General features: G+C 63.6%; 1 protein-coding gene across 4 annotated transcripts; it reads right to left on the reverse strand.

Annotated features, from left to right (window-relative positions):
* Positions 1 to 13742, reverse strand: LAT2 (linker for activation of T cells family member 2). Of its 4 annotated transcripts, none has more exons than XM_030301192.1 (13): positions 13482 to 13742; positions 9191 to 9313; positions 8744 to 8783; positions 6389 to 6453; positions 6162 to 6222; positions 5881 to 5918; positions 5556 to 5594; positions 5444 to 5474; positions 4897 to 4952; positions 3655 to 3717; positions 3284 to 3355; positions 2776 to 2884; positions 1 to 777 (listed from the first exon to the last, which is right to left on the reverse strand). In XM_030301192.1, exons 2-12 carry the CDS (start codon positions 9282 to 9284, stop codon positions 2790 to 2792), a joined length of 654 nt encoding a protein of 217 aa, XP_030157052.1. In that variant the 5' UTR covers positions 9285 to 9313; positions 13482 to 13742; the 3' UTR covers positions 1 to 777; positions 2776 to 2789. The 4 variants fall into 4 exon arrangements, with proteins under 4 accessions (XP_030157052.1, XP_030157049.1, XP_030157051.1 ...); XM_030301189.1 differs by lacking the exon at positions 13482 to 13742 and adding an exon at positions 11244 to 12405; XM_030301191.1 differs by lacking the exon at positions 13482 to 13742 and adding an exon at positions 11244 to 12399 and having other exon boundaries at positions 6389 to 6432.
* Between the last annotated feature and the right edge of the window lie 1986 nt (positions 13743 to 15728).

Below are 15728 nucleotides of genomic sequence, written 5' to 3' on the forward strand. Positions count from 1 at the left end.
TACTTTTAAATGAAAATGGTCTATTGGGATGTTTCAGTTGAAGGAAGCATCTCGTTTCCCTGGCTGTGGCTTTTCTGACTCAGAAGGTCCCTTTGGGCCCCTGCCCTTCCCGTGAGACAGCTGTGTTTCTGCCCAATCAGCTCGGCTGCGCGGCTCCGCTCCTTCGGAAACGTGACGCACTCTGTCCACAGCAGACGTCCCCACGGGCTGCGCGAAGTTGCCTGCAGCCTGACTTCTTCCAAGTGAACCGAGGCCCAAAGAAAGGAGCGCCGGGGCTCCCCTAACTCTGCTGGAATTACGTGTAATGCTTCTAGGAGGCGAGACAGATCGGATCTCTGCCCGGAGATGTGGATTATTAAATACGGCTCCACCTATATAAATTAACTGTACAAGCTTATGGACCACGAGGAAGAGCCCAGCAGCCGGCATTGGTCAGCACTTTGGAACCTGAATCCAAAGCAAAAAGCACAGGAGTACCAGTGATGCACGATGTTCTAGACGTGGGGACAGGGATGCAACTTGGCCTGAATCTTGACATCCGATCGCGGCAGGGGCTCTGGGCTCCCGTGGGAGCCGGGCGGGGGGGGGGGTAGGGGGTGGTTCCACCTGTAACTGTCCTTTCCCCACCGGTCCCCTGCGGCCTGGTGGATGGTCCTCAGACGTGTCAGCGCGTCTCCCAGGAGCAACCGTGGGGGGGTCTAGCGGTTGAGCAAGTCAGAGAAGTGACCTTTGGGGAGGCGGTAAATAGTCCTCTGAGCTTGGTGGTCCCCTCGGCTCCTTGAACGAAGATGAAAAGGTTTGTTACAAGGAAAAGGGTTGCCTCGACAGCACTCTGTTCCCTCGGCACCGGGGTGGCTGGGTCAGGGTCAGGGTCAGGATGGGTGGAGATGGTCAGCGTTCAGCCCCCTTCCTGCCCTGCAGGCTGAGCCCACCCATCAAGCTGCCTTCCTTCCCTTGGAAATCCTGACTGTGCTTATCGATGCCGCCCGGCTGGGGTTAACCCGCACAGGGACGCCCTCTGCCCTGTGACCCGCACTCACCTTCGAGGCGCGTCCTCTCCCCTCCCACCCAGAAGGCACCTGCCAAGAGCGTCTGCTCTAACTCAGCCCTGCTTCCGCCTCGCCTGGCACAACCCTTCCGCTAATTCGAGTCCAGGGATCGTGTCACTCCAGCCTCCAGGCCACTGTGGGCGCCGGCCGTGGAGTTCGGCCCCCTGTGCCGGACAGGATGCTGGACGCAAAGGTTCCATTCAGCCGCAGCTGGACCCCAAGCCCGCACCCACTGTGTCGTTTCTGCCACCCTAACCTACCTCACAGCATCGTTTCAGCTCAGAAACCTGCACAGCGTTCTGGCTCCCGCCCCACGTCTCTGCTTCTCTGCTCCCTCGCTCCCCACTCTGCAGTGGAACTTCCCGAATGTTCTCCACTCCCTGTCTTGTGCCCTCAATTCCATTCTCTTCTCAGCATCCGGGGATCCTCTTTCCAGTCTCCCAGGCCGCCCCCTCTCCCATCCCAGAAAACCCAGGTGCAGGCCGCGTGGCTGGCCGCGCCTCCCCATCGTCAGACCCTCTGGGCGCACCGCTGCCCCCCTGCAAATCTTTCCCCCAGCGGGGCGAGGAGGGAGCCCCCACAGCTGCCCTGCCTGCCCCAGTCCCACGACCGCAGGGCTTATCACCCCCTAACATGCCTCTTCCTTTCCTCTCTCAGCCTACAGCCATCTGTGAAATCTCTCCCACCAGAGTGTAAGTCCTGAACGGTCAGGGATTTGGGTGGATTTTTTCTTCCCTTCAGGTTTTATTTTTAAGTAGGGGCACCTGGGTGGCTCAGTCGGTTAAGCGTCCAACTCTTAATCTCAGCTCAGATCATGATCTCATGCTTTGTGAGTTCGAGCCCCATGTCACGCTCTGCAGGGACAGTGTGGAGACTGGGACTCTCTCTCTCTCCCACTCTCTCTGCCTCTCCTCTGCTCATGCCCCCCCACCCCAAGAATAAATAAATTTTTTAAAAAGTTTAAAAATTTTAAGTAATCTCTACACCCCCTGTAGTGCTCGAACTCACCACCCTGAGATCAAGAGTTGCACGCTCCACCGACTGAGCCAGCAGGGCACCCATGAGTGGATTTTATGACTGTGTCTGCGGCGCTTAAGGCCGACTTGCCCGCGGCAGGTGCTGGGAGGTATGGTTGGGGGAGGGGCAGTGGCTGAGCTCTCTGTGCCTTCGGGGCACCACGAGAGGGCACGTGTGAACATTCAGCCCCACGCTGGCTGACCAAGCGGGTGCTTCGCACGGCCCAGCCACGACCATCATGGGCACCCTCCTCTGTCTCCAGGTCCCACCCCTGTCCCTGTGTCCCTCACATGCCGTGTCCCAGTTGCACCGTTTTGCCAGCGAGGCAATAGTCCCGGAAGGTGAAGTCACTCGCTCAGGATTGCGGAGACCACCCAGGGCCCACCCCGTCACCCCACAGCTCACCAGCACCCCCGGCCGGACCCCCCCACAACAGCCTGAGGCCCTTGTGCCTGCCGTGGAGCTGTCCCCTCGCCGGGCCTGCCACGGGAGCCGGGGGCGGGGTGGGCATGGGCTGCTCAGGGGGCCCAGCACCTAGGGGAGCGGTCCCAACACCCGACAGAGCCCCCCCCCCATTTCAGCACCATGGGTGCCACCCCTCGACCCCCTCCGGGGCCCCCACGTGGCTCCCCCAGCCCTGTTTTTTCCCCCTTGGGATGGGGCCTCTCAGGCCTGTGAGGCCCACCGCCCTGGGAGAAGGGGCACCTACCTTCCAGGCCCTCGCTAGGCTTCTGTGGCTGCCACGCTCTCGTTCACGTAATCGGGCTCCTCGTCCGGGCTTCCTGCCAGCGACGGGGACACCTCCCTCGGGCCTTGCTCTGCGGACCAGGGGGCAGACGGTTCGCACGTTCACACCCACGCCCGTCCCCCCAGCCAGAGGCTCGGGCCCAGACCCCCAGAGGCTGCAAAACAGCCTGCGGGAAATGCCACCCTGAACAGCGTGTCGGTCTCATCCCTGCGGTTCGCCGGAGATTGGCCCGTGGGGGGGCTGCCGACGGGGTTCGAGGCGTCTGTGGCCACCGACGGGCCAGAGGCGTCGCTGCACAGTCAGCTGCACCGGCTGCAGGGGAGCCCTCCCGGCCTGACCCTCCCGGGTCAGACCCCGACTCTCCCGCCCTCGCCCACCCCCGCCCACCGGATCCTCCCAGGCCAGCCCCCCCCCCCCGCAAGCCTGCTGAAGCTGACCCCTCCGGAGCCCCTGCCCTCCAGACACGTACCCACCACCCTCCTGGACTCCCGCCACTGCCGGATGGAAGCTGAGTTCTGATAGTCCTCAGATCCTTCGTCCCCTGCAGGGAGACACCGAGAGAGGGGCTGGCCCAGGCCTCAGGCCGGCAGGGGCGCCTGGGTTCCTCCTGTGCCCCGAGCTGGCCGGCCCCTCGGGGGAGGAAGGGGTCCTGTCGGTGCATCTCACTGGGGCCGGACCCCCGGGGCCCCTCCAGGCCTCGAGCAGTGCTTTATCCAAAGGCACGAGAGCTGAGGTGAACCTTCGGGTTTCGAGGCAAGTGGTGCCTTTGAGCAACGGGGGCCTCGGATCTCAGCCGAGGAGGCTGGCCTCCCTGCCAGCTCCCGGGACTGGCAGCCTCACCTGACTCAGTGTCCTTCCGCTTGCAGATGAGCACGTTCTCGTACGAATTGGCATCATCATCGTCTGCCGGGGAGAGGAGACGGGGCTGTGGGTGCCGGTCGGCCCTGCCCGGCAGGCCGGGCTCTTCCTCCCTCCCTCCCTCCCTCCCTCCGTCCTGCCTTCCCTCTGTAGGTGACCCGTCCTGCCAAACCCTCAGCCTCTGCACCGACCCCCCCCACCCCCCCCCCCGGGGGGCTCCCGAACATTCTCCTGGACAAGCTTCTTCACTGACACTGGCCTGGCTTCGGCAGCCGCCACCCTGAGCTCCTTGTCTTCTGAGGTCCCCCCCAAATGCACCGGGGAGCGGGGAGTAGGGCTCAGGCTGCAATCAGGCAGTTGGCTGGTTGGGAGGGAGGGAGGGAGGCCCGTTGCTACCGGGCAGTGAGGGGCAGGGATTGCTGCTGGAGGCCACGGAGAGGCGGGCTCGGGGCCTAGGCTGGTCCTGAAGCAGTACCTCTGGGCGGGGCGGGGCGACCCCAGGCCTATCAGAGCCTGGCACCCCCCCCGTGGCCCCCGTCAGGGGCAAGCTGAGCTCTAACTGCTGGCCCACCGCCTGCATCCATCTGTGTCAAAGATGGGGCCCCCCTCATCTCTGGGGGCCCCTCCCTTATTCAGAATAGCTGAGGTGGGTGCAGGGGGCGGGGAGAAGACCCTCCTCTCTACCCACCACGGACCCCACCCCCCAGCATGGCCCAGGCAGGAGCCAAGATGCAGGAACTGGCCTCGAGCCCCAGACCCGAGCACCTCTCAGCAGGCACTGCCCTCCCTCGCTCCTCAGTTTCTTCTTCTGTGAACCAAAGGTGTTAAGGGCCTAAGATCCTGGCATCTTCAGAGCCCGCAGGGCTCAGTGTCCATCAGCCCGGCCTCCCTGCCCGGCGCCTTTCTCCGAGGTCCCACGTGTACCCATCGGTTGCTGCCCAGTCCCGAGGGGGGGGCCCGCACAACACGGGGGCTCAGCCTCCCCCGCTACCTCTGCCCCCAGCTCCCCCTCTGGCTCCCTCACCTCTGCGGCCCACCACCCTGTCCCCTCTCTGCCTCCCTACTGCGCTCCTGGGATCTGGCCCCCGAGCTCCCCAACTCCGCCACCCGTCCAGACCTAGGCCCAGCCTCCTCCTCCACGTTCTTCCTTCCCACCACCTCTGGCCCGGGGAACGTGGCTTCTGAAGTTTCCCACCTCCCCCTTCTCCCCCTCCTCCGCCTCACCTTCCGAGGGCTTCTGGAACTGCCCCCAGTTGTAATAGTGCGTGGCAATGGGGTCTCTGGCAAGAAAACACAGACACAGGCCGGTTGCTGGGTAGGCGGGTGGTTGGGGTGGGGGCATCACGGGGGACAGTGAGGCCAGGGCTGTTCCAATATATCGTTCCCCCGGGGGCTCGTGGGGGCTGGGCCAGGCTCTCCCCTGGTCCCTCCGTCCCTGAGCCACCCAGCCTGGCTCCAGCCATCCCGACTCGTCCCCCTCTTCCCTGGGGAGCAGTTTGCCCATCTGTGAGATGAAGAGACATCCCTGAGGGCCCTTCCTCCCTGGGGTTCTTGGAACTTGTCTCTAGGCGATGTGGGATGAGTCCCCCCAGACAAACCCTCCCTAGAGCAGGGCCATGTCCCTGTCCCCACAAAGCCATAACCACCTGAGGGGCAGAGCCTGCCTGGGCCAGTGGGTTCCGGGGCAGGAAGTCTTCCTAAAGGGGGAAGCTCAAAGCGGGGGTGGGTGGGGGCGGGGATGAGGGGCCAGGGCCCGCAGAAGACCACTCACATGAAGGCTCCGTCAGATCCTCGTCTGCTTCCTGCAGGAAGAGGCGAGAATTAGGCCTGAGCCCCGGGCTGTGGGCCCCACCGCAGCCCCCACTTCCCCGGATGCCACCCACCTTTGCTGAAGTTCTCCAGGTACCTAGAGGACGCAGAATCTGGAAGAAAGGCGGGCTCGTGGCTTCCTCGTGTCTCGGCCCCACTCCCACCCCCAAGGAAGGGCCTTCCAGACCCAGGTGTTTCCTACCTTCGTAGCTTTGCACCTGCTCTCTGTCCCCTCCCCCCAGGCCTCCTGGCCCAGCACCTCAGGGGACCCCCCCACTGCCCACGTGTCTCAGTCCCCCCTTCACCCCTGCCCCCACCCCTGTGTCTCAGTCCCTCCTCCCCCCCATGTCTCAGTCCCCCCTCACCCCTGCCCCCACCCTGCGTCTAAGGGCCACTCACCCTCGACGCTGGGGGAGAACCGCAGAAGCTTGTCCTTCCTGGAGGAAAGGGGGGGAGGGGCTGAGGAGGGCTGGGTGGGGAGGAGGCCTTGGGGTTTGTGAACCACAGCCCCACGGCCCCCTCGTGGAGCCCTCAGAATCCAGTTCGGGGGCTCTGAGGTTCAGGGAGGGAGCGAGGTCTTGGCCAGAGCTCAGCCAGGTGGGGACCGCAGGACCCTCCTTCCCATCACCTCCTATGGGGTTGTGACCCCTCTGGGCCTGGGGTCGGGGGCTTATGCCTACCTTGTTGGTGCCACGTCAGAGGCTGTGTCCAGCAAGGGCCCTGGCCAGGCCTGCCTGACCACTGCGAAGGACAAGGGGGTGTTGGCTGGACCCCCAGACCAGCCTGCCACCTACAGGCCCCTCACTCCACCAGATCAGGCCTGGCCACCACCTCAGAACGATGGGGACAGATATGGACACCCCCAGCCCTGAGCCCAGTCCCTGGACCCTTCAGTTTGGGGACTCACAGGAATAGGTCCGGGCCACCGCAAAGTTCTGTGCATTCTCTTCCCTGGAAACACACGGAGCTGTGCTGAGCCAGCGCATGGCCTCCCACAGCCCAAGGGACAGAGAGACAGGAGAGATGGACAGACAGGGGCGAGGAACGGAGAGGGGAGGGACAGACCAGGGTGAGAGTGATGCAGGGCTCCCTGATGCCCCATTGTCCGGACTGCTCCCCAACCCTGCCCGCCGGGTGTCCACCCTTCTCGCACGGCCCCAGGCTGGAGCCAGCTGTCTCCACGGCCTCCCCAGGAACCCCGGAGATGGTCAGGAGGGTCTGTGGGCGGGGCTGGGGAGGTGGCCCCGAGATTCTCCGGTGAGGGTCAGGTGGCTCTTCAGAGATCTCAACCGACGGTAACTTCAGCCCCTTTTGAGATGTTCCAACCCACCATTTGCTCCTAAATACCTGGTGAGGTAACTTCAAAGCCAGACACAGCGAGGTGTCCAGCCATCACCCCCGTGTCTTCTTTCTTTGAAACGGGTCTCTGATTTTTATGGAGGCCCATCTAAAAGACTGTATTTCCCAGTCTCTCTCGTGCCTAAGCATGGCCCTGTGATTAAGCCCTAGTCAATGAGACGCAAGCCAAGGTTGTTGGGACCTCCAGGAAAACGCCTTTAAAGGAGGCACTGCCAACAGGGGTGCACCCTTTTTATCCTGGTCCTTCATTCTTACTACTGCCTGGAACACAGAGATGAGGGCTGGAGCTCTGGCTGCCATTTTGGACCATGAAGCTCCCTGGAGAGCAGAAGCCACCACTAAGGGTGGGAGGGCAGGTTGGCTAAACATTAAAGCCTTTGGGGCTCCTCCTCTGGACCAGAATGGGTATCTGGCCCAGGCTTCCAGGAGCTCCTGGAAGGCTGAGGGGTCAGGGTGACCTGATTTAGGAGGGCTGTCCTAACTCCACAGGAGAGAGTCAGGCGTGGCTTCCCACGGGAGCTGGGCCTGGAACACACAGCGGTCACTTCACGTAGGCTGGCAGGATGGACCCCAAGTGAAGTGGGTTCTCCTCCTGTCCAGGCCCAGTTTCCACTTCCCACCACGACAAAGTTTCACTTCTGGCTCTAACTCAGTCAGGGGCCCCGAGTGGGCAGGCACTGAGAGAGGAAGGGAGACAGGAGATACGGAGGAGGCCTGCCTTGGGGCAGCGGTGTGGGAGGCACCAGCGGGGCCCAGGTCCCCCACCCCACCCTCACCCCCTGTGGAGACTGTGGGCTGGAGATGCAGGGGAACAAGTGCTCAAAAAAGCCGGGAAAAGTCTAGTCCTGGGCCCAGGGCTGGGTGTGGATGGGGACACTCTATTTTCAAACTTCATTGTGGTTTTTCAGTTGCAAAAGGAAACGAGAAAGCGTGTGTGCGCAGTCGTAGGTGAGTTCCTTCCCCGGGCGGGCACATGGTGCCGCGTGTGTGAGAAACACACGCATGAGCAAGAATGCGGGGGGCGTGTGGGTGTGAGTGGGCACGCCGGCCCGTGCACAGGTGTGCACGCGGGTCTCAGCGCAGGGGGTCTCTCCCGGGTCTCAGCCCAGGCCCGCCGTCTGTCACTTTCCTGCTCGGTGTAAGGACACCAGGGGCCCCTGCCCTCCTGACCCGGGCTGTCCTTGGGCCACACCCCGGTCTGCAGCGACCGGCACCTCTGACCCTCCCAGCGCTCGCCTGTCCCCGAAGTGCCATCCGGCCTGGGGTCAACGACCCCGTTTCACCTCTCCCCCTAGCTCCCAGCTTCAGGCTCCTCTGTGGCTCCCCCGGGCCCTCAGGACAAAGGCCACAGCCTCCGCCCCCTCGCCCAGCTCACGTCTCTCAAGAGAGGCCTGTACCTGCCACCTCAGCCCCAGAAGACTGTGTCCACCCCGGTCCTCGGTGGGCAACGGCCCGCACTGTTCTCTCTCTGGAATGTTCCCTTTCGCCTTCTTTCTTTCTTCAGATCCTCCCCCCCCCACCCCCCCGCAGGCCTCCTGATTCCCCCAGGACACGCCCACATCCTCCTGGAGCTCTGAGCTCTGTGAGCCTTTCTTCCAGGGGAGACCTGTACCCCGCTTTGCTCTGTGCCCGGTCTCGGTTCCCCGCGTGGCCTAGGAGGGCAGGACTCTTGTGTCCGCCCCCAGCACCAGCACAGCGGCCTCCCCTGGGCTGGGGGCAAGGGGAGGACCTCTGGGCAGGCAGGCTGTCCCTCCTCCCAAGGCTGGACTGCTCGGGACCCATTGGAGGAAGGAGGCGGGAAGGGGTGAGGGAAGGGGGGCGGGGACACCCAAGGGGCTGCCCCTGTGGAGGCCCACAGCCAGGGCACCCCAAGTCACTGGGCTGGGGACACCTAAGCACTTACAGGCTCCTCTGCTCGTAGATCTTCTCAGACTTCTTCACCACTGCAAGAACAAGACCAGACCATCAAGCGTTCCAATGCCGGGGCGGGCACTGAGCTCTGAGATCCCCCCATCTTGTCTCCCCTGTGCCCTGGGCAGGCCCCAGATGGGACATGGGACACGGCCGGCCAATCGCCGCGGGCCACCTGTCACTGATACGGTGTCTGCTCTCTGGGAGAGCAGAGCATGAAGGTCCACGCTGCAGGCAGCACAGCACATCTCCACCCTTTTTCCAGAGCATTCCCCTGCCCCAGACCCCTTGACCCAGCACAACCAAAGCCCCACAGTGACCCAGACTCATGGTCTTCAGGCTGGTTTAGGGTTTCATCCCCGCCTCGTCGAAGCCTGTCTTTCGGTCCACCCAGCGCGGCCAGGTCTGGGTACGCCCTTGTCCCCCGCCGCGCTGTTACCTGGGCGGGAGCAGCGCACGCACAGGCTGGCCACCGTCCCCAGAAGCAGCAGCAGGGCCGCCCCCGGCCACAGCAGCTCGGCGTCCACGTTCATGTCCGCTCCTAGCCACTCGTCCTGCAGGGCTGCAACGTGGATCATCCCCTGACCGCCCCTCCAGGGTCCTGCCCAGCCCCACACCCTCGGATTTCCAGACCCCCTGTCCCGACAGCCCCACGGCTGAGCCCAGGCCCTGGGAGCACCGGCTCCCCTCCCTGCCCTAGCAACGGGTCAGGCTGGAATCAGCCCTGGGACCACCTTGCTCCCTCATCTGACCCCAAACCCGCAGTCCTGGCCCCAGGGCCATCACCGACACTTGGTTAAGTGCTGGAAGGTTCTGGGGACCAGACAGCACCATGTGCCCTTTGCTTAGTCCACACAACTGCCCTCCCAACATTTCACAAATATAAAAACTGAGGCCAGAGGGGCGCCTGGGTGACTCAGTCGGTTGAGCATCTGACTTTGGCTCAGGTCATGATCTCACGGCTGGCGAGTTCGAGCCAGACGTCGGGCCCTGTGCTGACAGCTGGGAGATTGGAGTCTGCTTCGAATTCTGTGTGTCTCCCTCTCTCTCTGCCTCTTCCCCACTCATGCTCTGTCTCTCTCTCTCTCAAAATGCATAAACATAAAGAAAGAAAGAGAGAGAGAGAGAAAGAAAGAAAAGAAAGAGGAAGGAAGGAAGAGGAAGGAAGGGAGGAAGGGAGGAAGGGAGGGAGGAGGAAGGGAGGGAGGGAGGAAGGGAGGGAGGGAGGAAGGGAGGAGGGAGGGAGGGAAGGGAGGGAGGGAGGAAGGGAGGGAGGGAGGAGGGAGGAGGGAGGAAGGGAGGGAGGGAGGGAGGGAGGGAGGGAGGGAGGGAGGAAGGAAGAGAAGGAAGAAAGGAGAAACTGAGGCTGGAGATCCCAGCTGCAAAGTAAAAAGTCAGGACTCAAACTCCAGCCTCGGGGCCCTAAGTCTGGCTCTACCCTGTCGCCTCCTGTAAACCCAGCTTTGCTTCCTGAGCTCGGTCCACGGCCCCTTCAGCCCCTTCGGCACCGGAGCCCCCCGGCAGCCGCCACCCAGCCTAGGGCGTTTCTCGGCCCCTATCAGGAGTGGGATCTCCTCTCCTTAAGCACCAGGGGGGTCCTGAGGGCATAAGGGGAAGAAGGGTGCGGGGGGGGGGGGGGGGCAGAGAGGCCTGGCGGGCTCCCGCTGCAGCTGGCGGCGGGAGGTGCCGGGAGCGTCGCGGGCTGGAAGGCGGACTCTGCAGGGTGAGGAGACTCTGAATCCCGCCTGGCCTCGGGCCACCGCTTGGTCAGTGGCTGGTCCCAGCCGCGGAGCCACGCCGGGACTGCCAGTCCTTGGCGAAGCCACGGGCGGCCACACACCGGGGCCCGGGGAGTGCCCTGCTGAGGGGGTTTCCGGGAAGAATCATCGCGAGCGTGGAGACGGTCTCCTGGCAGTGGCCGGGGGACGCGGCTGAGGGGGCGACAGGGCGTCTCCGAGGGGGCCCTGCCCCAGGGCGGGCACGCGGAGCCCACACCGGCTCCCTACGCATCCTGTGCACGCCTGTTTTCCCCCTGCCTCGGCCACCCGGGGGGAGGGCTTCTCCCCACTTTACAGCCGGGGAAGGCGAGGCCGGGGGAGAAGCGGAGCCTCGTACCGCCCGGCTCCTGCCCTGGGCTCCCCGAGGCCTACACCGCGGCGGCCGGCGGTCCCTTTCGCCTCTCCGGGCTGCCTCCACCCTTGTGGCAAAAATGACCGGGAACCTCCACGCCACACGGAGCCTCCGTCGGGGCCGTCACGGAGAAGCCACCCCTCCTTCCCCAAACACCGAGTGAGTCAGTGGGAGCACGAGCGTCGCCAAATCTCAGGACGGGGCGGCCCCCGCCACCCCGCGACGTTGTCCGTGTTGAGCCCCGCCCTCTCAGAGCCGGGGCGCTGCCCTCCCGGCCTGCACAACCTCCTCCCCGCCCCCCCCCCCCCCCACCTTGGGCCGCCCGCCCCAGGGCACTTCAGGCTGTGTGGGGTTGGGAGCACCTGGTCCTGGAGGGAGGACTCCAGCTTGTGCCTGTTTGTCTCCTGGCCTCGGTTTTCTCATCTACAAAATGGGGATCGACGCAGTGCCTTCCTCAAAGCACTTTCGGCAGATGATAAACAGTCTGGCTCACGGGCCGGGCTTCCGGAAGAGAAGTGTGCTAAGGGTCTTATTTCTGGCCGGCTGGTTTAGAGAACTCACTCGTGCTCTTGCGGCCTGGCGACGGAGGCCCAGGACCTGGCCTGCTGACCTCTGTGGCCGTCCCGGGGAAGGGGGACCCTCGACCGCAGGGCATCCTGGCCACCAGGGCGCCCTCTTGCTTCCTGGACCCGGCTGTCCGGGGACAAGCAGCACGGTCGGGGCCGGGGTGGGGGGGCATCCTGGCCCACCCCCGTCCCCCGGCACTGGCTGAGGGAAGGGGGGGGAGCCCGAGAACACAGCGTGTGTCTGACTCTGCTGTGGAATCCCAGCCTCACTGGCCTTCGGCGGCCCTTCTACAACAGGGGAAATAATGACACATCCCTCAGGTGTGTCACATGAGGCCCAGCATCGAGATGGTGCTCGGAGGTGCTAGTGTGGGAGTTTGGGGGACACAGCTGGATGACAACCACGACTCGCCACCATCAGGGTCCCCATGGAACGGGAAGGGGCAGCCACAGCCTTTTGGGGGCGGGGGGTGTTGCAGTGAATAGTGCGGGGTAACCCTACCAGAACCGTCCTGCCTGGTCCCCCGGACACACCGGCCTGAGCCCCCCTCCACCGCCCCATGGGGGCCCATCGTGCCGGGACCCCGGGGCGGGCTGGGATCCGGCCCGGCCCCTCAGTTGTCACAGCCGCGCCAAGTGTCACTTGGGAGATGCCAGCTCCCTTCATCCAAAGGAGGAGAGGGAGGCCCAGAGAGGCAGGCACTCTGTCCGAGTTCCCCCAGCGAGCCCGTCAGCAGAACCAGGACCCCAGCTCAGGCAGGGCTGGCTCCAAAGGCCACGCTCCTGTACCCCTTTCTTACAATTCTATTTTTAAGAAGCATGAAATATTTTTTCAAAGAGAGGCCCCCGGACTGAGCAGATCCGCCCTCCGGCCGGGCTTTCCCACCCAGGCCCCACGAGCTGGTGGGCGCAGGATGAGGGTTGGGGGAGGAGGCTGAGCCCCCAGGAGAGGCAGGCCCAGGGGCCCCAGGAGGGCCCCAAGGGGCAGGCAGGGCTGGGTGGGGTGGGGAGGCGAGGCGGCCTGTGGCCACAGGCCGAGGTGCCGCGGGCCAAAATAGCACAAAGGGAAGTGCGCAGTTTTCAGATGAACAAGGTTTGCAACAGCCCTCGGTGGGAAAGCCCTCAGGGCCGGGCAGGCCAAGCCTGTGTCCCAGCCTCCCGCCCCATCTCCCAGCCCTACCTCCAGCCGTAGATGGGGAAACTGAGGCCTACCAGGGCGGCAGGGCAGACTAGGGGGCAGGAGTGGAGCGAGAGATTCGGATCTGGGCCCTGGGAAGGCTTTATCCGTTGGGCTCTGCTCTGGTGCCTGTTCCCTTTCCCATGCAATCTTGGCCTTCAGATAAGGCCGACCCAGGGACCTCTAACGGAGGCTCGTAATGCTCAGGAGGCCAGTGTGGGGGCCTGGGCAGCCCTTGTTCCGTGGCAGAGGTGGGGAATGGTGACGGCCAAGGTCAAGGCCGGGGGGGGGGGGGGCGGATGGTGACAGAGCCGGGCACAAGCAGGTCCCCAGGGCCTACGGCCTCGCAGAGAGCTGGAGCGCCAGGCTGGGGGCTGGGTGGGGGCGGTGGGAGGGCTGCTTCCATCTGGCCTGAGGCAGGCCCTGGGCACGCTTGCCTTTGGAGTCCCACCCGTCCTCCCATAGCCCGGTGGCAGGGATGTTACAGTCCCATTTTACGGACGAAGAAACCAGGGCTCGTGGGCCTGGCCCCTCACCGGTCTCTGGAAGCGATAGGACCCACAGGGGCTTCCCAGGCCCTCGTAGGCTGGGCTGGGGAAGGCGAGGGTGGGAAGGCGGACAGAAACAGGCTGCCCCTGGGTGCCACAGGGTCCCGGAGGGAGCACTTCCCAGCCAGGGGCGCCAGGGCAGGACCAGGGCCCAGCGGCTGGGCATCTCCCCACCCCACCCGGCGGGACCCCCCAGCACTCCCGCTGGGCCAGTGGCGCCATTCCTGCCCCCGTGGGGAGTTCAGTGGGAGCCAGCCTCCGGACCCCTGGCCCTGGGCCAGGCTCCAGGCACTCCTGGGCAAGACTTACCTGACAGCTGGGGGCTCCTCACTGCGGCCACTTCATCCTGAGCCCACACACCTGCCCGAGCTGACGCCAACGCCACAGACTCTGGCGGGCAGCAGGCAAGGCAGCGGGCTTCCTGTCAGCCCCTGAATCATCCCTCACACATCCGCTGCTCTGCCGGACAGGCTCTGCTGTTAACAGACGGAGACACAGAGACACTCGCAGAGACAGGGAGAGACGCCGAGGGACAAGGGGAGAGAGAGAGAGAGACGGACGCAAGCAGGCGCGGAGAGCACACACACACACACACACACACACACACACGCACTAAATACACACATGTAAACCCAAGTCACACAGAGAGGAAGAGACATACACAGAGGGACTGGGAGAAAGAAGGAAGTGGGGTGCACACACACACACGCACACACACACAGGCAACCAGAAAGTAGGAAGAGATGGAGAGACACACACACACGCACACACACACACACACACACACACACACACACTTCAAGAGGGAGCAGCACACAGAAAAAGGCACACAGGCAGGGAAAGGATGAGAAACAGACACACACATGCATACACATGTACAGAGTGTCCTTTCTCCTCCAGAGACAGGCAGAGCCTGAGCTTGAGATTGACCGACAGACACAGAGACCCGCAGACTCTCAGAGACGCACAGAGGGAGGGAGAACGAGAGAGAGGCACCCAGGGAGCGCGAGTCCCAGGGAATGAGACACGCTCTCACGCGCGCACACTGTGCACGCTCCCGTGGAACGTGGGACAGAGGGACGCACGGCAGGTGCGCGCTGGGGCAGACAGAACAGCGCTGCAGCCCGCCCGCCATAGGCGTCAGAAGCAGCAGGACAGGGAGGTGAGCCGGAGGACACAAGGGCGGAGATGATCCAGGAGCCACGGCTCACGGCCCCCCACCCCCGCCCTGATTCCCAGAGACCCAGAGACCCCTCCCGCGGCTGCTGCCCCCATGCCTATACCCCGTCCACTTCAGGGACTCCACACTGGCTCCTGGGGGACCCACAAATGCACAGGTTGCTTGGGTCCTTCTGTTACTGGGCGTTGACTTGCCTAAGGCCATGGAACTGGTAGTGGCACCCCACTCGCAGGAGACCCCAGGGAAACCCACCAGGGTCCCAAGCCTCCATTAGTCTGGAATTTCAGAGCCCAGGCCCTCTGGTCCCGTGGGCCCCTTTTGGCCAGAGACTTGGTTTCTCTTTCGGCCCGTCCCGTCCAGGCCGGGGCCAGGGCTGCCCGCGGCTGCCACCTTGTGGAGAAGATAGGTAGTGCAGCGGCCAAGCCTTGATGTGGGAGATCCCTGGGGCCTCCACGCCAGGAGCTTGTCCCCCATCCCAGTGCACGGTGGCACCGGGACTAAAGCCAAGTCCGTCTGACTCCCAGGCCCGTGCCTGTGCGGGCGCTGCCATACTCTATTCCCCACTGGGCCATGCTTCATTTGGTTCCCATGGTAACTGGCCCCTTTGATGTCACTTTCCTTACACAGGCAGAGAAGGCTGGAAGCCCATGGAAGCTATGCTGGATTTGAGCCCAGATCCCAAATCTCCAGCCTGTTGTCTTCTCACCACCCAAAAGTGCAGGGAGGCTGGTGGCTGTGTGCCAGCGGCCCTCCATGCTGGGACCACCTGCCGAGCCCCACTCAGACAACTGGGACAAGCTGGTGTTGGTGTCCATCGATCCCGGGACTGTGCCCCTACCCAGGGGTCTCCAGCTGGCAGAGATGGACAGAACCTCACACATCCAATGGGAAGGAGCTATCGTCCTACATGCCTGGCTTCTGTCTCAGGCCTTAGCAATGGCAGAAGTGACCTCCAACCACTGGTAAGGTGTTAAGGTCAATCTGCGGTGGGACCTAGCTCAGACCCTCTCTGAGCCCATTTTTTTTTCTTTTTTAAAGTTTATTTTGTAAGGGGGAGAGCACAAGCAGGGAAAGGGGAGAGGGAGGGAGGAGGGAGGGAGGGAGGGAAGGAGGGGGAGAGAGAGAGAGAGAGAGAGAGAGAGAGAGAGAGAGAGAGAGAATCCCAAGCAGACTTCGAACCACCAGTGCAGAGCCTGATGCGGTGCTCAAACTCTCAAACTGCAAGATCATGACCAACTGAGCCACCCAAGTGCCCCTGGGGTCACAGAGTTACTAAAGGCTGATGGGAAGCTGTGGATTATCTACAGAAAAAGCACCTTGAGAAGTGTGCACGTTCTAGAAACCCCTGGAGCCAGGGGGTCTGCCACCCCCAAGCC

Source organism: Lynx canadensis, chromosome E3 (assembly GCF_007474595.2).
Source record: "Lynx canadensis isolate LIC74 chromosome E3, mLynCan4.pri.v2, whole genome shotgun sequence".
Classification (NCBI taxonomy): Eukaryota; Metazoa; Chordata; class Mammalia; order Carnivora; family Felidae; genus Lynx; species Lynx canadensis.

Coding starts and splice junctions, on each gene's coding strand:
- LAT2 (XM_030301189.1), bottom strand. CDS start 11,304: ATGAGAAAACCGAGGCCAGGAGACAAACAGGCACAAGCTGGAGTCCTC. Junction 8,784..9,190: donor CGTGCGCTGCTCCCGCCCAG/GTAACAGCGCGG, acceptor TTGTTCTTGCAG/TGGTGAAGAAGTCTGAGAAG. Junction 6,454..8,743: donor ATCTACGAGCAGAGGAGCCT/GTAAGTGCTTAG, acceptor GCGCTGGCTCAG/CACAGCTCCGTGTGTTTCCA.